This window comes from Prorops nasuta, unplaced genomic scaffold (genome assembly GCF_024137725.1).
Source record: "Prorops nasuta isolate Cenicafe-Biocafe unplaced genomic scaffold, Cenicafe_Pnas_1.2 PNAS00003, whole genome shotgun sequence".
NCBI classification, from domain to species: Eukaryota; Metazoa; Arthropoda; class Insecta; order Hymenoptera; family Bethylidae; genus Prorops; species Prorops nasuta.
The window spans coordinates 4,613,915-4,641,762 of record NW_027116800.1 but is presented as its reverse complement, the minus strand read 5'-3'; the positions used below and the strand labels follow the sequence as shown (position 1 = coordinate 4,641,762).

General features: G+C 37.2%; 4 protein-coding genes and 1 non-coding gene across 8 annotated transcripts; 3 read left to right on the top strand and 2 right to left on the bottom strand.

The window, feature by feature from the left end:
• Positions 1–869: 869 nt before the first annotated feature.
• Positions 870–5,341, top strand: AsnS (asparagine synthetase). Of its 2 annotated transcripts, XM_066747795.1 has the most exons (11): positions 870–1,006; positions 1,077–1,230; positions 1,312–1,437; positions 1,500–1,736; positions 1,812–1,986; positions 2,069–2,298; positions 2,372–2,499; positions 2,572–2,861; positions 3,564–3,798; positions 3,874–4,030; positions 4,115–5,341. In XM_066747795.1, the coding sequence occupies exons 2-10, from the start codon at positions 1,108–1,110 to the stop codon at positions 4,022–4,024; spliced, it is 1,695 nt and encodes a 564-aa protein (XP_066603892.1). In that variant the 5' UTR covers positions 870–1,006; positions 1,077–1,107; the 3' UTR covers positions 4,025–4,030; positions 4,115–5,341. The 2 variants fall into 2 exon arrangements, with proteins under 2 accessions (XP_066603892.1, XP_066603891.1); XM_066747794.1 differs by having other exon boundaries at positions 3,874–5,340.
• Positions 4,583–4,655, bottom strand: TRNAR-CCU (transfer RNA arginine (anticodon CCU)). The gene has a single exon. It is a non-coding gene; the product is annotated as a tRNA-Arg (tRNA).
• A 489-nt stretch (positions 5,342–5,830) lies between the features above and the next one.
• Positions 5,831–10,172, top strand: Pmp70 (ATP binding cassette subfamily D member Pmp70). The gene is made up of 12 exons (XM_066747793.1): positions 5,831–6,663; positions 6,733–6,775; positions 6,847–7,034; positions 7,109–7,178; positions 7,250–7,347; positions 7,569–7,749; positions 7,829–8,041; positions 8,123–8,192; positions 8,264–8,739; positions 8,836–9,135; positions 9,205–9,366; positions 9,451–10,172. Exons 1-12 carry the CDS (start codon positions 6,548–6,550, stop codon positions 9,526–9,528), a joined length of 1,995 nt encoding a protein of 664 aa, XP_066603890.1. The 5' UTR covers positions 5,831–6,547; the 3' UTR covers positions 9,529–10,172.
• A 118-nt stretch (positions 10,173–10,290) lies between these two features.
• stx (stuxnet) lies at positions 10,291–22,202 on the top strand. Of its 2 annotated transcripts, none has more exons than XM_066747792.1 (5): positions 10,291–11,569; positions 15,429–15,516; positions 16,657–17,751; positions 18,085–18,409; positions 18,623–22,202. In XM_066747792.1, exons 1-5 carry the CDS (start codon positions 11,112–11,114, stop codon positions 18,886–18,888), a joined length of 2,232 nt encoding a protein of 743 aa, XP_066603889.1. In that variant the 5' UTR covers positions 10,291–11,111; the 3' UTR covers positions 18,889–22,202. The 2 variants fall into 2 exon arrangements, with proteins under 2 accessions (XP_066603889.1, XP_066603888.1); XM_066747791.1 differs by having other exon boundaries at positions 16,657–17,781.
• Positions 22,203–22,342: 140 nt separating this feature from the next.
• Positions 22,343–27,767, bottom strand: mib2 (mind bomb 2). 2 transcript variants are annotated; one of them, XM_066747789.1, is made up of 11 exons: positions 26,581–27,767; positions 25,925–26,358; positions 25,746–25,861; positions 25,293–25,681; positions 25,003–25,215; positions 24,764–24,926; positions 24,429–24,696; positions 24,038–24,349; positions 23,584–23,947; positions 23,289–23,494; positions 22,343–22,911 (listed from the first exon to the last, which is right to left on the bottom strand). In XM_066747789.1, the coding sequence occupies exons 2-11, from the start codon at positions 26,350–26,352 to the stop codon at positions 22,407–22,409; spliced, it is 2,964 nt and encodes a 987-aa protein (XP_066603886.1). In that variant the 5' UTR covers positions 26,353–26,358; positions 26,581–27,767; the 3' UTR covers positions 22,343–22,406. The 2 variants fall into 2 exon arrangements, with proteins under 2 accessions (XP_066603886.1, XP_066603887.1); XM_066747790.1 differs by having other exon boundaries at positions 24,429–24,693; positions 26,581–27,766.
• Between the last annotated feature and the right edge of the window lie 81 nt (positions 27,768–27,848).

The following is a 27,848-nucleotide window of genomic DNA, read 5'->3' as shown; positions in this document are numbered from 1 at the left end:
AGGCAAATTCACAATCGCCAGCTGACCGTGGCAGACGTACTGGCTCCTCTCCGATCATGCACCTTCTTTTGCTGCATTAAGCCACTACACGCCGGTTCTCTCTTTGATCTCTCTCCTCTCTTCGTCACTCCGCACCGTTCACCTCCTCTTTATCGCACCACTCCACTCCAATATATTTTGCTTTCCTCGCTGCTCCTCCGTATTTCCTGCTGCTGCTCTCTTTGTCTCATACCATACACACTTCACCCTCCATCTTTCACTCCTTAACATCGACTGCCATAATACCGGGATAACGAATAGCACACCAATACACTTTTAAAAGAATGGAATGAAAGAAGGGAGACTAGGATAAGGTCGGAAGCGGGATTTTTTCACACCGCAGAACGTCGAAATTGATACTCTCGCAAAACTCGTAACAATGAACAGTTCTTTAGTTCTTTTCTCTGGTACCAAGATGGTGCCACTTGCTGAAACCGCGAATTCACAAATATTCTTCGAAGAATCGACCATTGGTGTGATAAAAATATTTATTTTCTCGTCAATTCTTATACTGATCTTTTCTTATCATATATCTTGTGAACTGACCGCACTTTATGGATAATAATTATTATTATCCGATTGTAGTTATATAGGTTAAAATTGTTATTACTTATACATATATATATATATATATATTTACAGTTTGTATATAGCAAATCGCATTCTACATTGATTTGTAAATATATATGTTTTTATTTATAGCTCTAGTGTATAGACTTAATTATGATGATTTTTCAAAATACATCTCTTAAAAAAAACCCATGTTTTTTTTTCAAATATGTACTATTCATTTTGGTTTGCTATTTCATCATAAAATAAGATTGGGACAGTGGTACTGGGAGCAGAGCAGCTCGCATGCGCGTGACGATTTCACAGGCATATTGGCGATATTGGCCTAGATACGAGCACGTGTCATATCGTAAGAGTTTTAAACTATTATTTATTTCTTAAAAGCCTTTTTATCAAGGTAAGTAACATTTTTAAATTACTAGCTGCAGAAAGATAGTTTTATCAATTTTTTCACAATTTATTAATAGATTAAATTTTTAAAAAGTAAAAAAATACAAAATGTGTGGAATCTGGTCTCTTTTTGGATTGGAAGCCCCTCTCTCATGTGTATGCTCAAATTTTAATAAAATAGCACATCGGGGACCTGAAGCTTTTAAACTGGAATTTGATAATAGGATACAAGTATGTAATTGTTTTGTATTAGTGAGTAAAGTAAGATTCAAAGTATCTTCGTTAAAACATTAACATTTTTAATTTTTTTAGAATGGATTTTTAGGATTTCACAGATTAGCCATTGTTGATGGCTTATGTGGGATGCAGCCTATAAAGTCATACAAATATCCAAAATTATTTCTTCTCTGTAATGGAGAACTTTACAATTACAAAAAGGTAGATTTATTTTTTAATAACTATAAAGAACATATGTTATAGGCATTAACTGAAGATGTTAGCTAGGTGAACAACACGGCTATGAATATGCTACTAAATGCGACGTAGAGGTAATCATGCACCTTTATGCCAATGAAGGCATAGATAATGTTACAAAATCAATAGATGGTGTATTTGCCTTTTGTTTGGCTGATGTTGAGAATATGAAAATTCTGATAGGTAGAGATCCTTATGGTATAAGGCCTTTATTTCGCCTGTACTCTGAAGATGGTCAACTTGCTGTCTGCTCAGAAGCAAAGGTTTTGTAATAATCTATTATGCTTTTAACATGACTTATTATACAATAAATTAAATTTATTTTTACTTTTCAATAGGGACTAGTAGGTATCACAGATCAATTAAAAGGCCAATGGATCTTAGAACCTTTTGAACCTGGCTGTTATGAGGAGTACAAAATTTTAAATGATGGGCGAGTTAAACTATTGAGGAAAGAAAAATACTTTAAACCAGGGGATAAGCCTTCTTTCCAGGTATATGTTCCATGGAAAAGTGAGTTTATTATTTCGTTTATTATAAATTGCTACTCACAGTTTCCAATCAAAGTAATTAACATTGATGGCATTATTTTAAGCTCTTCATCCAAAAGATATGCTCACCAATATTAGAAAGCTTTTAACATCTGCTGTAAAGAAAAGGTTAATGGCAGATAGAAGAATAGGTTGCTTACTTTCCGGAGGCTTAGATTCCAGTTTAATAGCTGCTTTACTCGTTAAGTTAGCAAAAGAACAGAACTTAAAATATAAAATACAAAGTTTTGCAATAGGAATGGGTGATAGTCCAGATATCATAGCAGCCAGACAGGTAACACTCATATGAAAGATGCATGAAAAATTTTTAAGTAAACTAACAAGTAGAATTCTTTTTATTTATAAAGGTTGCTGACTTTATAGGCACAGAACATCATGAAATTACATTTACCCAAGAAGATGTAGCTCAGGTTTTGAAAGATGTTATTTATCATTTAGAAACATTTGATATTACCACAATAAGAGCATCTATAGGGTATGTTTTAAACATAATTTATTATTTTTTTAAAACTTGGAAGCTATTTTATAAAATTATTTTTCATCGCAGCATGTATCTCTTATCACGATACATAAAAAAAAACACAGAAACTACCGTAATATTCAGTGGTGAGGGAGCAGATGAACTTGCTCAAGGATACATTTATTTTAGAGATGCACCTAATACTACAGAGGCACATAATGAATCATTAAGGTTACTTAAAGATATCTATTTATACGATGGATTAAGAGCAGATAGAACAACCAGCGCTTTTAGCTTAGAGTTGAGAGTTCCATTCTTAGATTTACAATTTACCAATTACTATTTGTCTCTAGATCCTGAATCTAGACAACCTAAAGGTAATATTTTACTAAATCACTAATACATTGCAACTATTCAATGTGTCAGAATTTTATACTTCCTCTAGGTTTGCAGGGAGTGTTCTTATAAAATATATTTCAATCAAGTTTTATTGTTTAGATTGGGATATAAGGCAGTACTACTGATTTCACATTTCATAAACAGTTTAATGTTACACAAAGATCACTTTGAACTTTTCAGTGGCACAATACATTTTCAATTCCATATTTATGTAGTTGATCTTAAGAGTGTTCCATAATATTATATGAATGACCTATTTAACCCGGATATTTAAGGAATATTCGAGATTAAAATCTTTCGTATATAGGTGATGAAGCAAAATGTACTATTCAGCAAAAAACTGCCAATGGAAAAATTTTAAAACGTATACTTCATAAACTTTTAGAATGAATAATATATTCATGATAGAGTGCTTTTGATGCACTTGAAATTCGTTATAAAATTATGCAACAAATATTAGGAGATACTGATTGAAGAAACTAAAGATTTTCATTGTGGTATCTTTAATTGATAATCCAACATTGAAAGGATAATACTGCCTGATGCTCCCTTTCAAACTGTAAAACTATGTTTGAAATCTCTTTTTCTGCAAGTTCCCTCCATAGTTACAAAGATAATGTAGTCAATTAAAATTGAACATGCTGTATAGTATATATAAATATCACAATATTTTTGATTAGGTGGAGTAGAAAAACATCTGTTAAGATCTGCCTTTCACGAATCTGGCTTATTACCTTCAAATATACTTTGGAGACATAAAGAGGCTTTTAGCGATGGAGTTACATCTGTAAAAAAATCTCTATTTCAAATTATACAAGAAATTGTTGAAAATTATGTGCAGGATGAAGACCTGGAAAAAGCAGAATTAAAATATCCTCATTGCACCCCAAAAACAAAAGAAGCCTTTTACTATAGGTTAAGCTTTAAGGTTTATATTAGTCAGGTAGCACAGAAATGTATATTTTAACACCAGCTGGGTTTATTTTACAGAACTATTTTTGAAGAACATTATAAGGGACTAGAAGAGAAATTCACACCATATTTTTGGATGCCACGTTGGGTAAAAAACGTTGATGATCCGTCTGCCAGATTTATTAGTCATTATTCTACCAATGCAGATGAGTCTAAAGAAAGCAAATGAGAAAGGGTAATGAGCGTATAGATAAATATTGTTAATTGTGGCGTCTAATCTAGATGCATATTCTATGAAGTTGTTTCTGCTACTTTTCAGATGATACGTTTAATTGTATATTCTTTATAGATCTGTACAAAATAAAACATTAAAAAAGCAGGTTGATTAATTTTTTTTAACGATATTTAATAGTCATAACATACAAGGTATTTTTCTAAAGGCAGCATAAAGGAGATTTTGTATTATTTGATTATAATGCTCGCGGCATTACCATCCCATTTAATTCAGTGCTTGTCGTAGTGTAAGAGAATTACTTGATAAAAAATTCTGTTTATACAATAAACATTATTGAAGGATACTAAGTAAAAGAAATTATTAAAAACCATTACTTTAAGATTAATAACACGTGATAGCATATATATGTATATAGATAAATAATTTGATTCTATAGCCGCCATAAAAAAAATACCGTACGGAATAGTAAAATTTTAAAGATTTTTTTATTTTGATGAAAGATAGGGAATTTATATTACATGAAAAAAATAATTTAGTTTAAAAAATTATTTGTACCCCTGGTGGGACTCGAACCCACAATCCCCGGTTTAGGAGACCGATGCCTTATCCATTAGGCCACAGGGGCAACTATGGTTCCTATTTATTTTTAAGCTAGAAGCATAAAAGTAATCTTTATATCATTTATAAACATCTCAACTTTTACATTGTTTTATTTAATTTTTTGAATTAGAAAAAAAACTCTAACTAATTGTTTTAAATGTAAAAATATAACATATAGAACCAATTCTCTCGCCATTTCTCACTCCACGTTTTCTCTACTAATCTCTACGTTTCTCCCGTTCCCATACAACACGCGCGCGCGGACGCGGTCACTCACAATCTCACAATCACAAATGACACAAATGTTCCTAAACGCATTCGAAATGGCAGCACTACAGCACCACACGCACACGCAGTCTCTGTAAATACTTTCTTCTCATTTTTTTTCGCTTTACTGCTGAATTGGTATATGTACTATTAATTGCAAACACGAAAACCGTTTTCTTATTCTAATGATTTTATTGTGCATTGCAATCAATGCAAGGCAGTGATAAAGAACATATCAAAACAGTGAATTGTCTGAAATTTGTTATTTAAGGTAAAATAATACTGATTAAAAACGTACAAGAAAACGAGAAATAACAATTGTCCAGAAGTTTTGTTAGCAAAGCATCACTCTACCTATAATTGCGTTATATTATAAAAAGGCGCTAGTATAAAAAATAAACACATGTTATAAAAATATGTAAAGATATTCTGATGTATCTGTTCTGGTCTGGATAGTCTGTGCTGTCTGACCGGTCTAACTGAATTGAGCTGAATCCTCTAAAATATTTTGATCCTATAGTACATACGATGTGACGTCAAAACCCTACAGTTACACCTTTGATGCAATGATGTCAGAATTAGCGCTTTTTCAACCAAACACAGTCACGTGTCCCATGTAAATGTGCGTTTCTATACGTCTGTTAACCCTCTCTACATACGGCTTCTTAGCTGTAAGGGCCTCCGCACACAGTTTCCGTAGCTACATTACGTTACGTTAAGGCAACTACAATAATAGTTGCAAAAATTCTTTATAAATATAAAAATATCACCTCAGACCTGTTTATTACAAGCATCCTGCCTCAAAAAACTTAACTTTAGCAATCTTTTGTGTGCGCTAAGCTAAGATTAAGTTTAATCCTGCCTTAACGTAACGTAATGTAGCTACGGAAACGGTGTGCGGAGGCCCTAAAGCGCCAGTTCTGGCATCCCTGTTCTGGTTGAACTTGTTTGTTTTTATTTACTTCTTTCTATACATTATTTCCATATTATAAAAAAACCTTCTTTTTCTGCAAAAAGTGTAAGCAAACAAAAATAGACCTTTAAATTGTTCAGTATTTTATGTATAATTCTGTAGTGGACCACAGCAGGATAATTGCTACTTGAATTAACATTTTACTTTATAAAAAAAGACAATTAAACTTAAAATGGAAATTTGATAAATAAAACATGCTAATAAATAATGCACGTATGATGAATATAGATATAGTAATTCCGTGGTATATTAATTAAAATAATGTAGCAGCTATAATATAAAGAAAGAGCGGTCGAAGGTGGGGAGGTTAGAAAGGTGGAAGTGGAAACGGTGAAAACTGCATGGGATAGAGCCACTAGAGGCAGTCGAGAGAGTCTGTTAGGTTAGTTGGGTTAGAGATTTAATCATACAACACAGAGTGGAGAGCCTTGTGGAGCCCTATGTCTGTGTGTGCGTTGCGGAACATTTATGGAATGCTGCTAATGATTAACAACAGATCGTACTATCAATTTTAAGGAAGGGATAGGTTACATCACACCATTGCTACATTACTTTGTCAGTATTAAGCTTAAGAGCTGCGCTTGTTCGCGCAATTCTGCTTCATGCACGATAGCTTATACTTTAGGTACAGCGTAGTCTAGTGTGTGTTTCAAGTTTTTCCATCAAATTTGAGTAGAATGGCACCTACACTCAGTAAATATGCCACAAAACAGACCCTAGCAGGAGCAGCAGCTATCACTGCTTTAATATGGATTTTAAATAAAAGAGGCAAGAAGCAAGTAACAAAGTCCAGGTATGTATTTCTACTGTCTTACCTGTTGCAAGTCATTGTTAGATATGCTTAATTTATTTTTTTTTACAGAAATGCATGGCCATCTAATGATGTACAATATGTCATTAAAGAGGTAAAAATTTATATGAAACTTCTTTAGTCATAAAGAGAAATTAAATGGTAAAACAATAATTACTTTTATAGGAGAAGCCAAAAGGTCCCAAAGCTCAAGTCAATAAACATTTCTTCCGACAACTTCGAAAGCTGCTTTCTACTGGTATTCCAGGTGTGTTTTCAACAGAATCTGCTTTTATATTACTTGTAGCTGCTTCCCTTGTGGCTAGATCCTTGTGTGACTTATGGCTCATCAATACAGGCACCCTTATAGAAACGTATGTTTTTACTTGTTTTCATTTTATTTCAAGTGTTAAAATATAGAGTTACTAAAATAATTTAATCACTTCAGGTCTATTGTAAATATGGATTCAGAGCTTTTTAAACGACGTTTATTAAGATTTGTAGCAGTTTTACCAGTGGTAAATACATATAATCAATTTTTGCATCTAAATAATATATGGTTCAAATTATAATTTATATGATTATTTAGATATCGATTGTGAACAATGTATTAAAATATAGTCTAGGAGAAGTAAGATTGAGATTGCGTACAAATATAACAAGAAATTTATTGGAGCAATATCTCAAGTAAGCATAATCATACTCTCAGTGTTAACTACCTCTTCTATATCCTGTGATAAATAATGTAGGAAAGTCAAAGGTGAACTAAATAATGCTAATTTTATTCAACTTCCAGTTCATTATATTTAACGTTAATTTATATTCTTAATGACACTGCAGAATACAGAAATAATTATTTTATAGTCATTTAAAAAATTGTGATTCTTCTATATTTCATTATTTTTCAGGGGCTTTACTTACTACAAGATGAGTAATTTAGATGTTAGGATTGTCAATCCTGACCAGCTTTTAACAACGGATGTAGACAAATTTTGTGAGAGCTGTACCGATCTTTATAGTAATATTGCTAAGCCTTTATTGGACATTGGAATATATGTATATAGGCTCACTACCAGTCTCGGTGGAACGGTATAATAGTTGATTTATATTTGACAATAATTAAGAGTTTATAAACATTGTAAAGTAACTTGTTAAATTTTTTTCTTAGACTCCCCTTTTGATGCTATCATATTTAGTTGTGGCAGGTGGTTTTTTAACACATTTGCGTAAACCAATTGGCCAAATGACAGTAAAAGAACAACGTCTAGAAGGAGAATATAGACACATCAATTCCCGGCTTATTACTAATTCGGAAGAGATTGCATTTTACCAGGGCAACATTAGGGAAAAATTAACCTTACTCGCTAGCTTCCATAAGCTTGTAAGATGATCAATGTTTGCTGATATAATTTAGGGAAAACTTTAACATAAGATGTCTGAGATAATTTAATTCTTGTTTCAGGTTCTTCATCTGAGGAAACTCTTAGAATTTAAAGTAGCTATGGGTGTTGTTGATAACTTTATTGGCAAATGTAAACTTTCTTTTTTGAAATAATATATAAATTTATTCAAGTAAAAATCTAATTAATCTACTGAATTTTAGACGTCGCTACTGTGGTCGGATTTTATGCTGTTAGTATACCATTTTTAAAAAAAAATCATCCGATTTTAAGCGGAACCCCGGATCATCGATTTAAATCTTACTATACTTATGGACGAATGATGGTTAAATTGGCAGAAGCAATTGGCAGATTGGTATTAGCTGGAAGGGAAATGACACGCCTAGCTGGATTTACAGCAAGGGTTACTGAAATTAAAACTGTTCTGGATGAATTGAATGAAGGAAAATACCAGAGGACTATGGTTAATGATTTTAAAAGTAATGGGGTCATACGGCCTGGTGCAGGAAGACTTATCGCTAAAGACAATATAATCCGGTTTGATCGTGTACCTTTAATTACACCGAACGGAGATGTTTTGATCAAAGAATTAACATTTGAAGTTAAATCTGGCATGAACGTGCTAGTATGTGGACCAAATGGTTGTGGAAAAAGCTCTTTGTTTAGAATACTCGGCGAAGTAAATATTTTATATTATTCCTTAGCTTATATATAATAACATTGTTAATTACTTAATAGATATTATTGACCAGTCTCTATATCTTTATGTCATTAGTTATGGCCAGTTTGGGGAGGAACAGTAACAAAGCCACCTCGTGGAAAATTGTTTTATATTCCTCAGCGTCCTTACATGACACTGGGTACATTGCGAGACCAAGTAATTTATCCCCATACCAAAGCCGAGATGATGCGACGGGGCAATGCGACTGACGATGATCTTAAGAAATTCTTGGATCTGGTACAGCTGGGACATCTATTAGAAAGAGAAAGTTTGGCAAATAGTCAAGGACAAGGCTGGGACGCTGTGGCTGATTGGATGGATGTTTTGTCGGGAGGAGAGAAACAGCGTATAGCGGTAAGTTTTTTGATGAAAAAAACTTTCTAATCTTTTCCCCAAACTATTAATATTCGATTCTTGTTATAGATGGCTCGATTGTTTTATCATAAACCACAGTTCGCAATTTTAGACGAGTGCACTAGTGCAGTCAGCGTAGATGTTGAAGATTCAATGTACTCTTATTGCAGAGAAGCAAACATTACGTTATTTACTGTTTCTCATCGTCGCTCTCTCTGGAAACACCACGAGGTAATTAATAAAAATGAAAAAAGTCACAATATTCGAAGAATAAACCTAAAAATTGTACAGTAATATTCATTACAATTTTTCTAGTACTATTTACAAATGGATGGCAGAGGATCATTTGAATTTAAACCTATCGAACCTGATACAGAGGAGTTCGGATCGTGAATCGTTGTGTCCCTTGCAATGGTTGATGTTATTCTGTTTGCAAGGGACAGTGGATATAGAGTTTAATAAAAGTTTACATAAATGATTATTAGAATAGCTGTAATTAAATAAGATTTATTTTTTCTTATACGACAACAAATATGCACATACACACGCGAGTATTTAAACAAAACGACAATTTACAACGTTGTATGATGCAATTGTGGTAATATTGAATATGTATATTGTTGTTGGTCATGATGGATAATATTCAGCCTATTTTTCTACTGATATTTTGTACAATTATGTAATTACTGATACATATATATTCAGAATTAAGATACTCGAGAAATAAATATTATGGGATAAGGATGTCTATGGAGATGCTAATTTGCAATTGTTACAAGCTATGTACAAATGTGTAAATCGTTCTCTTCATTCGAAAATAGTTATTCGTTAATGTTTAGCAAAATGAAAATGTGCAGGATGTATTCTGCAATGGATAGGCATTTTCGATGTACTCGTTTCTTATAAAATACGTGTAAATATACACGTACACGTATACGCAACTTTTTAAATAAAAAAAGATCATTATTTTATGGAAATCAAGCATATAATAAATATGTGTAGATCACATTATACTAAGTAAATGTTATCAAACAATACACTTGTATGGGATTGCTGGTCAATAAAAAAAGTCCTATGGAGAAATCAAATAAACAATATTTTCCTTTAGGAAATTTAAATTTACCGCGTCGACAAGGGAAATAGAAACTGAGGAATGGGCGAGGAATGGACTAATGGTGAGAGAGAGATAGATTTGTCGAGTGTCGGCCATGTTTCTTTGACTGTCGGCGTTCTTCGGTGATTCTCGGAACTCTTGTTTCTGAGGAGAGGACTGTTCGTTTGTTCCTGGGTCTGCCCGTCTGCCAGCCAGCCAGGTCGTAGCTCGTATCCGTCGAAGAGCACAGCATTGAGCAGAGTTTGGAAACTTCGGTAAACGTTTAGTTTTTTAGATTGCTATTTGCTAATAGCATTGCTAGTGGAAAGAGTTTTAACGCCCGTGCGCATATGTGAATGAGCAAAGAATAAGAGCATACCGGAATAAGGAATCACATCCACGTCGAGAAAGGGAGACTCCCAGTACATTATGGTTAATTTGTGCATATATAGATTAGAAAAGTAGTAGTGGTAATATTTTTACGATATCGATCGAAAGCATCCGCCTATCGTTAACGACGATCCCGTATAAATCGTGGCCTGAATATTCCTCCTTTTTCCGTATCTGCTTCCTCTCTCTCTCTCTCTCTCTCTTTCTCTCTCGCTCGCTTTGACTGTTTCTTAGTCAGCCACTCGTCCAATCGGTGTGTGCGTAAGCCGTAAGCAACTGACTACTGGGCAGATCTGTGAGTGAACTCGTGGCGTGCGCGTTCCCGAAGGAAATTGAGTAAATTAGCGAATTGTGCCCGACGCCCGGGACGTGCAGCGTCGGCTTTAGGACGCTGGTGGACAGGTGCAGGTGCGGCCGCATGTGCATAGGCGTACCAAGTGTGTAAGGTGGGACGCGGAGGAGAGTCACGGTTGCCGTTGGACGTGTTAGTGCGATGGACGACAGCACAGAGTTGCCGTCGGACGTGACGGCGCTTGGAAGTGAAAATCAGGAACAGAAGGTGCACCGGGACGCCGAAGATTCCTCGGGGTCTACGACGACTTTCCCGAGCAAAACGACTGCGGTGGCGGCGGCGCCATTAACTGGCAACGGTAATAGTGCTGGTGTTACTACCAGCATGGAAAACGAGTATCGTGCACAGCCGCCGAGGATGAGTCCTGCTTCCCCGATACCCGTGGCCTCTGCCCTGACCTCTTCGTCGACGGGGTGTGGCTGCGGCGCCGTTTCAACTCTCCTCGAACCCGACCTGATAACCGTAAACATCACTCCGACCACCGGTGGACAATTCGATCTTACTGTCGAGCGTTCCGACACCGTAGAAAACCTCAAGAAGATCATCTCGAAGAGACTCAAGGTCGCCAAGGAGCGCATTTGTTTACTCTATCGCGAAAGGTGAGTAAATCTATGAACAGCTGCAAATTATCTATCTTTCTCCCTCCCTTTTTCTCTCTCTCTCTTTCTTTCTTTCCTTCATATACACGTATACACGCGCACCCTCTTTCGAAAAAGAGGGAATATTATCACGAGCTATATCCACGTCAGCGTGGGGGCTTTAAAGCTATCTCCGCATTCCGCATCTTTATTTATTCGATATGCGTGGCGGCGTCCCTGCCTCGAAACGATGCTGGACCTCGCCCCGTCCCGTTCATTCCTGCATACGTAAAGGGAGAGTCCAGAGAAGAGTGGTGCTCGCTGAGGTGAGCGTTCAAGATCATAGTTGTATGTTGCATTTTCTTCTGTGAAGAGAGAGAGATGATCGTGGGCGTCGTGGGGGCTGCACAGACGGTGGATCCTCCTTGGATGAGACCACGCGATGGGAAACATGGTGGATAGTCTACGGAGAGTATGATTATATATAGATATAAAGTCGTAGTATGTAAAAGATCTTGGGAAATCGCATCGCGTTCCTATAAAGTGGAATAGTGACAGAGAGACTGGGAAAGAAATAAAAGTGGGTAAAAGCGATGCAGGGCTATCCTTACGGTCGAGAAGGGTGGGGGGACTCTGAGAAAGAGGAGAGAGAGATAGGGAGAGAGAATAAACGGCTGACACCGAGCAAGATCGAGAATAAAAGAGAAAGAGTAGAGAGAGAGAGAGAGAGAGAGAGAGAGAGAGCAGTTATTCGGTGTGCGACAGGGAGCTGCCCTTTTTTTCGTCTTGTGTACCCTGAGAGCTCGACTCGTAATTCCCGTGAAGACGTGGCTCTTGCCAGGTCGGACCCAGATCGTTTCTTTGTGTCCTTTGGGCCAGTTTGAGGCCCAGCAGGTAGTAGCCGGTGCTCTCTGTCGATGCATTTCTGTCCTATCTACTTTATCTTCTTCCCCACCACAATTTTCATTAATAAAACTATCTTCGATTCCCCGCAGATGTTTCTCCTTAAAGAAAGAGCTGAAAGCTGTCTCCAATTGTGAAAAACGCCTTACATTGCAAAAGCAACGTTGCTTGTTTGCTTGGCAGACCTCGCTGGATTGGTCGACTATTTTTTTTAAACGTTTTTACTTTCTTTGTATGGAAATAGATAAATGCATGTGAGAAAGAGAGAAGAGAGCGTGGTGGAACAATGGATGTCCCTCGGCAGATATGCATTTGCTTAGCTAGTCCTTGTATAGTTTGGCTGGCAGTTTGGTGAATTTGGTGAGTAGCCGGCGGCCATACGGCGTACCAACGGTACGAGAACGCGTGCCTCAGGGGGCAAAAGCCTGTCTGGCCTATGCACACGTGTGTACACGTTGTGTGGGCGTGTATATGTGCGCCAGAGAGCTCAACTGCACTCGTGTTGAAGTCACTCATTTCCACGCATGCGTATCGCCTTTTACACTCCACAGCACGACACTCGCGGCTCGACGATGGCCCGGAGGATGCCGTTTTATTCTTTCGATACCTCTCTCGCACTTGGTATTATTCTCTCCCTCTCTTTCCCCCTTTTCTTTACTTTTAAGCCAACCCATCGATGAACCCTGTCCAACAAAAACTTCGTAAGAAAACCAAACAAACGATAATTCTTAAATTTCTCCGTATTGCACGTATATATATATATATATATATATATGAAACTAAAGAAATTCTAATAGCTTCCAAACAAGCTTCCTCTATAACGTAAACATAGATAGTGTAGGAGGAGGGGAGTGTCCCTGGCAGCTTCGCTCAAAGTCCGAGCGAGTATTTGGAATGACGAAGGAGCCCAAGCTCGTTTCACGTTTCTCAGGACTGAAGTGTCGCTTCGGTTCGCTTAATAAGGATTATAGGAATACAGCCGTATTAGGAGAAACCAGTACTGAATCATGCTTTGTGCCACAGCAAGCCTTCCACTTCTCTGATTGTCGAGTTTTTCGTTGAATTTGCGCCTGACGCACAGAATAAAAGGTTGTATTCGTTACATTCACACGTATACATGCACGTGTCATTTATCATATGTACGGATATAGTATATATATAGTATATATATATATATATATATATATATGAGTTAACGATGCATGTGGGCTGACACGGCACGATGCTCATGCGTGCACGTGGTCGGATTTTGTTTGCAAGGGACGCACGGAAGGTCATCTCCAACTACGCACGATATTCTGATTTTCAATGTTCGACGAACGTATGTCGCTGCACCTGAAAAAATCAAACTCTTCGCGGTAATCGCCTGGGTAAGCAGAAAACGATGAATATATGAATTTTTGCTTTTATCCACACACACACAAACTCCTCCATAGTTTTAACTTATACTGTTCTGTCTTTGAATTTCTCGTCTGAAACTCTTACAGTTTAATTATCTTCTCACGCATTCTTTCTAAAGAAGGGACTTGTGCAATAAATTCTTCTCTCAAATACGAATGTCGCTAATTGTAAGCTATCTGTATACCAGAAGTTTTAGCAGTCGAGCACCTGTAAGCTGAAACAAAGCTACTTATTTTCAAGCTGCTACAATCAAGCCATTATCGTTCACCTGAAAATACGTAGTAAACAGCAAACAACGCCGTTCAATTTCACACCAATACACGAATAGGTTCCGTGAGAGTGTTGCGACTCGAAGGCTCTTCTCTGTGTTTCACTGATATTTATTTACATATATGTATATATATATATATATATATATATATATTTGGCAGGAAATTAATGCTCAGCTGGCGGAACGCTTTGTATATCAAGTTTTTTCGCTCTTGCCTTCTCCCCTCTCTTTTTAGCTTTTAACGCTTATCTCTATTCCGAATTTGTAATCAGCCGCATTTGTCTTATCAATCCCTCCGAGCCCTCCATGGTAAACATTTGATATTTCGTGTCTCTAAAGCTGTACTTAAACACGCTACATTTATTTTCTATTGAACAACAAAATACGTATTATTGGTGAATAGAAGTCTGAAAAATTGCAAAAATAATCTAGCTTACCACACGAGAGAAAGAAAGGAGGTATCATTGAATGCACGGATAATAGAGTTGAATTTTTGGTTGAAACTAGAGCGTTAAACTTTGACGGTGACCAGTTTTTCTCAAAAACTCCATCGATTATCCCTTAGGTTTTCCGGTTTTGATGGGAACAGTAAGAAAAGTAGCGGTTCGTTCCGGTCCGCTATTCCCAATATGGTGGATACTCCGTGTCAAGGGCTGGACTCCCTTTGATTCTTTTTCTCTCCTCTTCTTCAAGCTTGCTCTCCTTTTGTTTTGATATTTATTTTTAAAATCTCAAGAGAGAGAGAGAGAGAGAGAGAGAGAGAGAGAATGAGTGATCAAAGACTCGTACTCTCTCATCTAAAAATAGCATTGCGTATTGCTTTATGAATGATACAAATTCAAGTGGCCGCCTTATCTCAACTTTTGCACGACAGTGTACAATAGTACAATTATTATCAGTGTTTACTCAACCTCAACGTTGAACATTAACTCGTCTAGGGTCTAAAAAAGTGGAAAATCAAAAATATAGAAACCTCCCGATGTATAACAATGTTCACTCGAGAACGGCGATTAACGGTCTTCTCGAAAGCTGATGAAACGATTCGTCAAGCGTCATCAGATACTGTAAATCCTACCGCAGCTGCTGACTCTAGTTTCAAACTTTACCCAACGCCTTATCTTTAGTGTTTTTATGCGTTCCAGCAACTCGCTTCTTAAAAAGATTTCTTTTGCTAGTGAAGAAAATCTTAGAGTTTCTTTAGGATAATAACAATAATAATAGTAGTCCAAGAGCGGTTATTGGATACAGCAGCGTTTCGGGGTATTAATAATGTCAATATTGACGATTGGTGTTTTGTGTTTTTAGGCAATTGCGAGAGGGGACTTTGGAGGAGAATCGATTGCAAGATGGCAGCCGTCTCACCCTACTGCCCAGCGTAGAGACCGGATTATTGGTAAGTTTGGAGACCGCGTACGCCAATTAGCATAGAAATGGCCCTTTTACCACCGCGGCGAACAATCATTACTCGACGAAGCCGGGCACCCGTGAGTCCAGTCATTGCGTAATCAAGACAAAGACGCTAGCGAATCATCCTTCTGGTGTATCCGGGTTTACCCTGGAACCGTTTCACCACGACGGATGGGAGAGGGGAGATGACTGTGGTAGAAGAGGAGGATCTGGCCGAGCTTCCTCGCAGTCTGGACACACAAACGCCGTTACCTTTGCATCGAGAGTATCGTCGGGTCACTTGGTTTCTCGGTCAAAGCCGATGCTTCATCCTCCTCGCACCTGACGCCTCTTCTCCATTATCCACCTTAAACTTATGAAATATTAATTCCAATGATCGAATCGAGAGCAATATGTGTTGCAATGCCACTCGATTCCTTATAGAATTGCGAAAATATTGATACCACTACATGAGAAATCAGCAATGAAAGAAATATACGCATTACGGTATCATTGGTATCGCAGGAATGACTGATAAATACTGTATTTCACACTCCAAGGTTAAGTGAGGTGAGACTTCTTTGTTGATATGGTGGTATCTATCATCGAGGCATTGTGGATATAAATTATTTCTGTTTTGATATTGAACGAGCCGATAGTATGCTCGAATGTGGAGGGATAGAATTGATAGGGAGGGGGGAGGGGGAGGTATACTATAGGACCAATATAAAGATAAAATTGAAAAGAAAAACTGGAAGCGAGGATGAAGCAAGGCAAATCGAATTACAGAATAGGCGATGACCGTGATGGAAAGGAAGTCCGTTAGGTGTATCGAAAGGGATGCCTAGCTGTGGCACCGGGGGACTCTTCACTCTTGAGCCTCGGTACCGCGAGGTTTCCTCCGTTCCGTGCAGGTCTTCTCCCGTTTCCATCTCCTCCTCTATACGACCGTGTGGTCACAACCTAATCGAATCATTTCTCATCGACGATAAACGCCTTCTTACCTCCTCACTCCTTCCTTCAAAACAATTCTGTTTTATTATACTTTTGAATTAATCCTAACAACGCTCTATTATATGTTCAAATATGATTAATAAATCCAACAATTAAGTATGGAATGATTACATAATGTTTGGGTGTTTTACAGGCACAACGTCCGGAGCAAAGCGTGATGCAAGCACTGGAGAGCTTGAACGACTCGCAGGTGAATGATTTCTTGTCCGGGAAGGCGCCATTGAACCTGACGATGAGACTGGGAGACCACATGATGTTGATACAGCTGCAACTTTCCACGGTAACGCCAGCCTCTCCTGGCACTAGTCAAACGCACAGTAACACCGGTGGAAGCTCAACGTCCTCCTTAAACCTTGCTGGAAATGGCAGTAGTAACGGCAACAATAGCAGCAACACTGCCACGACCAACACTAGCAATGGTGTCGGTGGCACAAATACAACAAACAGCAACGGAGTGACGTCGAATCACGTCTTATCGAGCCTGCAAAGCAGACAGCCAACAGTCTTATCTCGCACAGTGAACAGCGCCTTCAGGAAACTGCAAAAGCGCAACATGCGAGCATTGAAAACATCCCTGTACAATACAATGGCGTCGGCGTTCCAAGCGGTAGCCAGTTGTGGTACAAATTTAACTACAGCAACCACAACGACGACAAGCGCGAGTCCAGTCTGCGGCAATGAATCGTCGACCACCCCCTCATCGTCACCGATCTCCTCCACTCATTCCCCTACCAGTCCTCCGCACTCCCCCTTTTGCCAATCCCAGCAAGCTCAATCCACTCCTGGATCTTCCAACGGTGGTCCAGACAGCCCTGGATCGGCGGGAAATTCACCGACAGCTGGTGCGCCTTATCCACCGTTATCGCATCACCATCATTACTATCATCATTACCACCGCCACCATCATCATCATCGCTCGAGAAATAAGCAACCAAACACACCTGATGCGCCGAACTCTGCTGATCAGCAACAATCTACCTCTTCCGTCAGCTTAGAATCCACATCGTCCTATGACAACCTTTCGCCTAGAAAGAAGTTCTGTTCTGCCCACCATTACCAGCAGCAGACTTCCGGGGATATGGGCAAAAGCATTGATGGGGACTCCACTTCCCATGGGAGTCCCGGAACTTCGTTGATAGACCAAAGCAAAACGCCTACCCTAGACACCAGAGCACTGGCCGAAGCCTCCCGCAATCTCACGCAGAAGCTTAAACAGCTATCCTCTGAGGTACTCACCTCGCGGGTCGACCTCGCAGAGGTATACATTATTACCGATGCCAGTTCCCCCAGTGTACCAATTATTCAATAGTCTTAGGCTCGCTTGTTGATATCCTGATAGATGTACGTTTCGGGTAAATACAATTAAAGTCAGAGGTCAAAGCTTGAAATAGCAGCAGTTTCTTTCTCTATTTCTTTGTTAATTAGTTTTCGTCACTTATCAGGATTTAATGAACGACAAAATGCTACATTTCTATCGTGCAATCTTGCATATTAATAGTTAAAAAAATTTTCATATTGCTTTTTGGAAGAAGCGTTTTAATTTCCGTAATTGGACTTTTAGGAAAATGCCAGGCGTAGACAAGGAGCAATAATAGAAAGCATGCACCATCACGGAAAGGGAGTGTATTCTGGTACATTCAGCGGTACCTTGAATCCAGCTCTTCAAGATCGTCACGGTCGCCCTAAACGAGACATTAGCACTATTATACATATATTGAACGACCTCCTCTGCGCCACGCCTGCTGCAACAGCGGGCCACTATAGACACCATCACAGGCATGCAAACAATCGCCAAGTTTCTCTGGCATCTGCGGATAATGCTGCGGAGAGCTCGTCAAATCTTTCGGGACCTCATGACTCTTCTTCCACGTCAGGCTGTACAACTGGTACGTATCCGGTATATGCAAATTACAAATTAAAATGTGAAGCTTTAGCTACACCAAAAGAGGCATAGAGGAGCTTTTGTCCTTGTATGGGCAAGATCTCATAACGGAGAAAATAAAAAGTCAAAATGGTTCCTCTATGTTGCCTTGATATAAATTGAGCCTCATTTTATTACATAAATTAAGGTTTTTCATGGGTTTTAATTTCCTTGATAGAAGAGTTATCGAAAGAGAATGAGGCGACAAAGGGGAAGATGCGACGTTTGCGTCTTGTGATGGAACAGAGACGTGCCAAGAGGAAAGCGAGACGACAAGCAAGAGCCGCGCCTTACACAACACAGTGGGCAGCCGTGACACCCGATCCCGGTCCAAACCACGACTCGGGCACCTCAACATCTACTAGTGCTAACAGCACGAACGCTGCTGAGCCACAGACCGAAACGGAACTCCAGCCTTGTAGCCCCGAACCAGTTGTAGCTTAAACTTTGTACAACTTCCCTTGAACTTGTATACTACAGTCGCCTGCGAAACCTGCCCTCTTACGTAATTATGCAGCTCACTTTTTGAGCACTGATTTATTCCGATAAGTCGTCCTTTTTTATCTTGCAATAAGTTTTTATTGTTGCTTATCGTCAGTTTTCTTCATTCCTACTCCCCTTATCTCAACATGTCAATTTTATTTTGATCGATTTGTAGTTAATGAATTACAAAAGAACGGAAATGAGAGAAAACATTACAAATATATGTATATATTAATTCGTTATCGTTGTTAGGAATAAAATTTAAGTTACATAAAAATAATTTTTTGAATATGTATTAAAATTTGTGCATTGTGGTTGGAATAATTGTATCATCAGCCGCTGAAGCATTCATGAAACTTCGAAATATTGTGCTCAGGAATATATTGTAATTGATAATACTTATTCCGGATGAATCAGTGCAAGAAAAGTGCGTTGCGACATAGATAGCATTTTTAGACCGAAACCCCTCTTAACAGGAATATCGATATTTTCTTGAAGGGGGGAAATGTAATGATTATGCAGTTAACCGACGATGCATTTCTCAAGTTCAATTCATGGCGACAGCTTCTCCGTGATTCACCATATTATTAACATTGATACGCGTTGAAATTTTAATACGATACGGTAAGAGTAAAATTTTGTGAAAGGTGAGACATTTGATCTTTCATCGGGGAAGATAGTCATTGAACGCAGAGTTCATTATTATTCATATTGTTTTTTGTAATAGCCTGAAGAAATGGAAATTCTTTTTTCATCAACGGTTCCGAAAAATCTAGAAATCACAAGAAATCGAAGTACACAGTATTTCAAGTATTTGTTTTCAGTTATTATTTTTTTGTATCCTTCAAGACTTGATAGTGTACCTTGCGACACAGTTCTATTTCTCTATGTGGAAATATTGTTCTAAGCTAAAGCGTATTGCAAAGTAGACCATCTGCTTCGTAACATAATGGGAGTTCATATCAATTCTTGAAAATGGAAATAAATATTAGTAAACAAAAAAACTTACTGAAATTGGTAGTTCGAATCTTATACAAAGAGTTGCCCTACGTATGGATCACCGACTAAATCGGCTCCAGGTAAGGATCAATAAAAAATAGAAGATTGAAAGGTTAAACGACTTTGAAGAAATCTAGGTGATCCTGCTCCATGGCTATAATACTGCAATTTGTTAATTTTATTAGGTATTAAATAACCCTGTATCACTTAATAATACTATATTGCGTTAGGTTATTTAGGAAAATATTACTATTATTATATTATTATCATTACTACTGCTACAGTTTTGCAAAACTGGCTCAATATTGTAACATACAATTATCGAATCTTATCAAGTACCAAAATAAATAAGATCGCTTGCTAAGCTAAGACAATGCCCATCTCAATTTGGTTTGAATGTGACATTATGTGTTGTACGTTTGTTATTGTTATTGTTGTTTATTGTCTGCAATAATCACAGAAGCTGATCGTTTTTTTTATATTAGTATTTTTGCAAGTCACATTATTGACGATGATGTTTTTTGATGAGATACAGCGGAAGCAAAGAAAAATATTGAATGAAAATGTTTACTTGAAATTCATTTATTTATATAATCTCGTAAATTACGTACAAGTGTAGAAATTCATTGACGTGTTAAAATTATTCCATGATCATTCTAATTTTTACAGTAAAGACTTAAGACAATACAATCCACTATTATTACGAAATTTTAATCTCGTTAGGATATTCAAAATTGTTTTCGTATTTAAAAATCTTTTGACTCGTTTTCGGCAAATAAAAGAATGCCAATTATTAATAGTAATTATTATATTAATATATATATTAAAAATCGTACACCAGCTGGCAGCAAGTGATGTTCTAATCACAATACTACTCGTATATTTTCTAATATCGTTTTTGTGATGTTTTGTTGTATTTTTACAGCTTCTAAAATTAGGGAAATAAATGCAATGCTTCAGGTCAGATTTGTAATCAGGAGTTTGATATATAAAATGTTTTTTGATAAAAAGTTATACTTTCGATATGTTAACCATCACTCGTGGAGAGATTACGTATGATGACATTTCCGTATTTTGTTCGAAACACACGATGTTAAGTCGCAAAGTATTTCGCTAACAGGATATGATTGGACGGGATAGAGATGACGAAATGCCGACAATTTTTCGAGAAAGATTTTGCGATAAAATTACTGCGTGTATATTTACATGAATACAGGAAATAGTATTCAGATAATAAATAAATAGTATATCAAAATACTTAATCAATATAGTTGTTTTTGTTGTCTCCTATGTACTTTTCACTAAAACTGTAATATTATATATCACATGATATGTACACTTTTAATGAAAAATGCAAAAAGTTTAGGCAACAAAACAGATCTAACATTAAATTCCCAGTTTCTTGTATTCATGTAAATATGATCTTTGCGTAAATCCTAACATTAGCTATATATATGGCACATAATTGGTACTACACATGATCAATCAAATATTACCGGTCATCATTACGTGCGTAAAACGCGTATAAAGTTTTGGCAATTCTTATATATTATACTGGGTGGGCGCTCAATTATAGCGAATCGAAACATTTCAAATTGTATCACTGTTTTTCAAATAAGGCTAATGGATTATTCTTTAATCTAGCTTTCAATTAAAAACATCTTTCGTAGTGTTCGGGATCGGAGTATCGGAGGTGTGTTGCTGTGAGCGGTCCGGAATTCTCGGGCCGCCTCGCTCCGGTGCACTCTCTGTCTCTCTTCCGTACTCCCCACTTTGGCACAGCGCCGCCAGATGGCCGCCTCGCGAGTGTTTCTCGCTAGTCAGATTTTGTTTAGAACGTATTTAAGCTTGCGAGTCGTGCCAGTTCACCTTCTCGACCTTCTCGTTCATCGAAGCTAGGAGCCTAGGAGTTAGGACTAGCTCCTATTTATCCTTTTATTATCACAGTACCCTTAGCACTATCGTACATTACGATTTCAGAACCTTGTTCCTTTAAAATTTTGAATTATCCCATCTGCGTATGCCACTTTGGATGCTCAGTCTTACTCCTATCTTTCTCTCCTTAACCTTTATGACTTCATTTTTTTGGAAGCCATACCGGGTCAAATCTCTCACACGTAGTTTTAAATTTCTTAATTCAAAATTTACTATTGGCTAAACACCGCTAGAAATATTTAGGAACAAACGGAAAGCTTCGAAATAATGGTCTTTTAATTCTGAAACACTTTTTACTTAGAAATGATAAAAATATATCTTCTATTTGAAATTTTCGTATTGGAAATAATTGAACAGCCATGGCGTACAAAGAGAAGGAGAGAATACTAATTAAAATTGAATATAATGTTTTACGCCAAGATCAAGTTAAATTTTGCAGTATACTTTTAGTTAAAAAAAGAGAAGACAAAAAAACAGTATAAAAGGTTTCCCACATTTTTTGAAAATTAATTACAATACTGGCGTATAAATACACAAGTTCCTGTTTAATATAAATTGATCTTTTTGGTAATTTGCTTACGACACATGTGACAAGTTTTTAAAGGTGCTGCACAATGTTCGCAGGCCCCATGTCCACACAGAAAAGCAACATTACGTCTACGTTCCATACAAATGCTACACATATTTGCTTCTTCAAGATCAGCTATTCTAGTTTCCAAATAACGTAACCTTTCCAATTCCTTCTCCTTTTCCTGATCCTTATCTGTTTTTTTTTCTTTCTTCCCCTCTTCTACAATATCATCCTCATTTGACTTAGAGACCTCTATTGGTTTAGCAATATTATGTCCACAGCGGGTACAGTTTATTACGATTTTAACGCTAGATTCTGGTTTATTTTCATCTGTTTTATCCGATATTTTCCCTGAACACCCTCTGCATTCGATTTCGACATTACCCTGACTACGTTTCTTCGCTTCACATGATTTTTCTCGTTCCTTCATTCGACAAATCAAAGGTGCCGAACAATTGGATGATGAACCGTTTTCTATCCTGTAAATGGATTAAATTTTAGTTAAGATACGGGTAAACTAATAATTTATAATCATACGGCCGAGTATGTCTAGTTATTCATAGATTACAATAGACATCAAGATATACTTCGTTGAATTGATTCAGTTACATTTTAGCTAAATTCACTCAGTACTTTCTCAGCAAAACCTATATCACGCTACACCACGAAAAGGACGATTTTATATCTCACATTGAGCTAGACTCCATTTTAAGATTAGGATTTTTATAACTGCCTCCAATAAGATTGCAATAACATAATAGATAAATTAAAGACTCAAATGGTCTATAAGCTTGTACGACTTGAAACAGAATCACACTTGTACATGTAAATCGAAGAGAGAGAAAGTAATACCTACTCTAACAATGTACGATGACTTTGATATTGATAGGACTGCAATAATTCGGTATGTAAGGCAGCTTGCGGTCCATGCAGTAGGTCCAATGGTGTTTTGTTTTTTGAATTTTTTTGATCGAGCAAAGCACAGCTCCTGTCTACACTCACTAGAAAGCAAGCTAATGCTAGTTCAGTCTTTGCACCTTGTTTTGCCAATCTTTGCCATATCTAGGGTAAAAATCAGATTGAGATAATCATCTAATCCCATTAATAATTTTTTACGTTTAAATATATAGAGAGACAGCGCTAATATTTACCGCGTATATCAATGGCGAATCCCGACCGCATTCAGGTATAGAAATTGTCGTTTGATGATTAGGACTTTTGATTATTGCTACATGTAGCAGTGTATCCCCGTCTTCGTCAATTGTTGCTACGTCCGCATTGTGGTGTACCAAGAGCTCAACAAGAGCCCAATGTCCTTGCGAAGTGGCCAAGTGTAGAGGTGTTTGTCGGCGTTTATTTCGTAAGTCAATCTCTGCACGGCCTCCGGTTTGTGACATAAGGATAGCGGCTACTTCCTTATGACCGTTCAATGCTGCTAAATGTAAAGCTGCAAAACCATCTTCCTTCTTCACATCAACCAGATATTGTGCCCTCGCTACAATTCGTTCGGTTGCACTGTCAATAAAATAATTAATTTATTTCATTGTTTATTATCGCCGTAAACATCTGCTTATTTTGAAAAATGTGTAAAATAGATAGACGTACTGAGCATTTCCCTTTAGAGCTGCATGGTGAAGTACATTGAAGCCTCGCTTGTTACGCAACGTAAAGTCTACTCTGTCACAAGCGCAGAGTGAATCTATAATATCTATTGCGTCTTTTCCAATTGCATCGTGCAATGCTGTATCTCCGTAAGAGTCTTGTAAATTAACATCACTGTTGTGTCGTAACAAAGTTCGAACACACTGAAAGTGCTGTTTGTTAACTGCAACGTGCAACGCACTGCATTTACCATTGTTAACAGCGTTAATCGCCGCTCCTCTTGATAGTAAAAGCTCCATTATTTCTGGTTGATTCCTACACAGGAAAATGAATATAATAGAGATTTTTGCATACCACTTTTCTTTTTCTTTCTAACAAAATAATACAGGTTTACCCAAAAGCTGCATAATGCAATGGCGTGTCGCCATCCTCATCAACTATTCTTAAAGATGCTCCGGCATCCAAGAGTAGAATACAAAGTTCTCGGTGACCTTGATGTGCAGCAACTTGTAAACAGGTCTTTTTGCCCCCACCCGGTCCACCGCCTTGAGCGTCCACCCTTCCAGGATATTTTTTTAAAAATTCCCGTATAGCAGGTATTCCTGCGTCACCTCTTGCAGCATCCCGCAATAATTTTTCTACCTCACTATCCGTGTTTTCTGCTAAACGTGTTTGAGCGATAAAGTCTTACTTTGCTTTTAAAACAGTTCATAATATCAAATAACATACCTAAAGCATCTCTATCCCTACTAGATTCATATAATCGTTTAGCTTCTGCATCAGAAACCAAAGTAACACTGAGAGGATTGAACGTCCAAGTATGGCAGTCCAAAGTTACTCGTAAATCTCCATCGGGGTATATTTTAATTATTTTACCCGTTTTACCTAATGCCTGTTATGAAAATGTTAAACAAATAAGTAATCTAGTCTATAAGTAACTTTGATATAAGTTTTGTAATTATACGTACGGTTTTCATTACGTCTATCCATTCACCGTGTCCCCGTTGATAAAGTTTTACCGCAGCTAAATCGGTTTTCACCTTCACAATATCATTAAGAGAAAATTTTGGCTCAGTGGTTACTTTGGTCAGAGCACCTGGATGAAATGTCCATCTATTATTGCATCCTTCATACTCTACTCTTACGTCACCTTTATCAGTTATGCGATGTACTATTCCGATCTGCTCAAAGCAATTGAAAAAATGAAGAATTAATTGAAAACATTTTTTTAATAGAAATTTCAAACTACATTTCGTACTTTTCCTATGTAGTCAGCCATACGTGGATTCCAACCACCATGACCTTCTTGCATTTCTTTGAGAGTGTCGACTTCTAGCAATACCTTTACCTTGTCGTTAATGTTAAAAGTAATATGACCTGGACTAGAGATGGACACTGAGCCAGTGCTCACTAATGGTGTACTATTGTTTTCAGAATCTGAAATTAATGGATATGGTCGGCCTAAGAGAGGAAGATGGTCTTTGTAGTATGTTCCGTTACTGGTATCTTCCACATAGAGCAGATCAACGCATCCTTTGTAACCTAAACGATAAACATTTGTACTTCCTGTACCCCATGTAACTGTTGCAACAGAGCGACCACTATCATTATCCCAGCCACGAATATCCATTACTCTCCCAGTTTGTCCTAAAAAAATTTGAATTCAACATAACTGTGTAACATGAAAGAAATTTTCTTTTTCTTATTTTACCTCTCCCTCCATCTTGATTTCCCCACTCCCAGTCTGGTCCGCGAATGACTTTCGCCCCAATAAATATACCCTTTAGCTCTATTTTAGTACATCCTTCTCTTGGACTCAAATGCACTCTAGTAAAAAAATAATTAATTAGCACTTTATTTTCTATCAATCAGCTGAAATTAATTATTTACCCAACAGAATTATTAGTCATAAATCTTTGGAACGGATGAGTCAAATCATGCTCATCAGCCATATAACATTGAGTGCACAAGTCATAATCAAAGCATATTGTACATTTCCATCTGAATCCCATGATTCCATGTCTTTTACATCCATCACAAATAATATTTGCATGTTTGACACAGGTAGCTGCATTGTCAAATACTCTTAAATCAAAAGCACCTTGGTAACCTATTCTATAATTGCTTCTAGAGCCTTGATCCCATTGAACGATTGCAGTCTTGTCAGGAGTCTTATCCACAGGAATAGGACTGACAGCAGAGCTTCCTGGAGGAGGTTTGCCAATTTCAACGACTGTTCCAGCATGACCATCTCCTCCATCCTGGTTACCCCATTTCCAGTCAGGGCCTCTTACGACCCTCAGACCAATTTCTAACATTTCTTTCTATAAATTAAAGTAAAAAAAATCTATGAAAAAATTCAAAATTTATTTTTCTTAGATATTAGACAAGCAATGTAGTGAAAAATGGAAATAAACTTTTCAACAAGGATTAGGATCAGTAATAATAATTAAAGCTTATTTAGTTTAATTTGTAGAATATTTCAATTAATATCGTTATATTAAAATCGTAAAGCTACTGATATAATATCTGCTTTACCAACTTACCTAGATTGGTGCAGATAGCTTGGAAGAAATATACGATGAATCATATGCGGCAGGATATTTTTAATTAAGAATTAAAAATCATGAGAATAAGGTTTAGAAAAGGCTAATAACGAATTGACGTAGGTTAAGTTAAATGTCGGCAAAGTAATACTGAGGTTACACAGCATCATCCTTCGGGGTATTAGTATTACGGGTACGGATATAACACTGATATTGTTAATGTTACGTCCTGAATAAGGCTGTTTGGTTAGATCTTCTTTATCCCTCTTGGTTCGTTCGGGACGTAGACTCACGATTTTGCCCTCTTTAGATAAAGAGGTTTGTTGAAAATTTTGTAAATTCAGAATACCGTTCGTATCACTATACATATGTGATTGGAATCAAGATGGTAGTTGATTGATGAGATTTGATGAGAGTTTTTATGTTGATTTATTAATGCCTTGTATGTACAATGAGTTTTTACACAATGTTGGTAGTATGAATATCATTAAAGCGAACAGTAAGTTCAGACATTTTTACTTCAGCTGAACTCCGTTATTTGAATATGCAAAACTTATTCTCTGATGACTATTTCCGTCGTCACGAAAAAAAAATACAATAGAGCTAAGACCTAAGACTACGAGATCGGAGCGTAAATAAGGGTGGTGATTTCACTCTCTAACTTGCTCCCGGACACAGAATTACTAGACGGAGTGAATAGGGAATTCTAGGGAAAGCTCCGTCGGAGTGAAAAGAGTTTAATTCCGAACTCAACTAAAGATAGTATAGGGAAGCAGAAACTATACCTGTACATGATTCAGTTTTGAAGTTTGAACAGTGTACCTAGAATACCACGAAACGTGGATGGAAACAAAAAATAATTTTTTATGTATTCGACAGGGTAGCCAATTAAGCCCATTCATATCCACTCCAGTCACAGATAAATTTTTTTCTCCTTCCTGCTCGCATACTTTTACTGCTCAAAGCTATTTAGTTTAGTTTCTTTCATAGTATTCTGAATGCACAATAAGACATGTATTCATGTGTATACCGGGTGTTTTGCGTAAGACGCCCCAGCTCGGAAAGAAGACCAAGAGCATGTGATGGGGGCAAACCTTCAGGTACTTCATACCTCTATCCAACGGAACAATACCATTAAAATCTAGCTTCAGTTTTATAGGTTGAATGATTGAACCTTTTAGCTATAACTGCAGAACTAGAAATTGGAGCAGAGCCATAAATTTTACCGAAATTATTATACCCGAAAAGAAGAATACTTTGAAATTCTT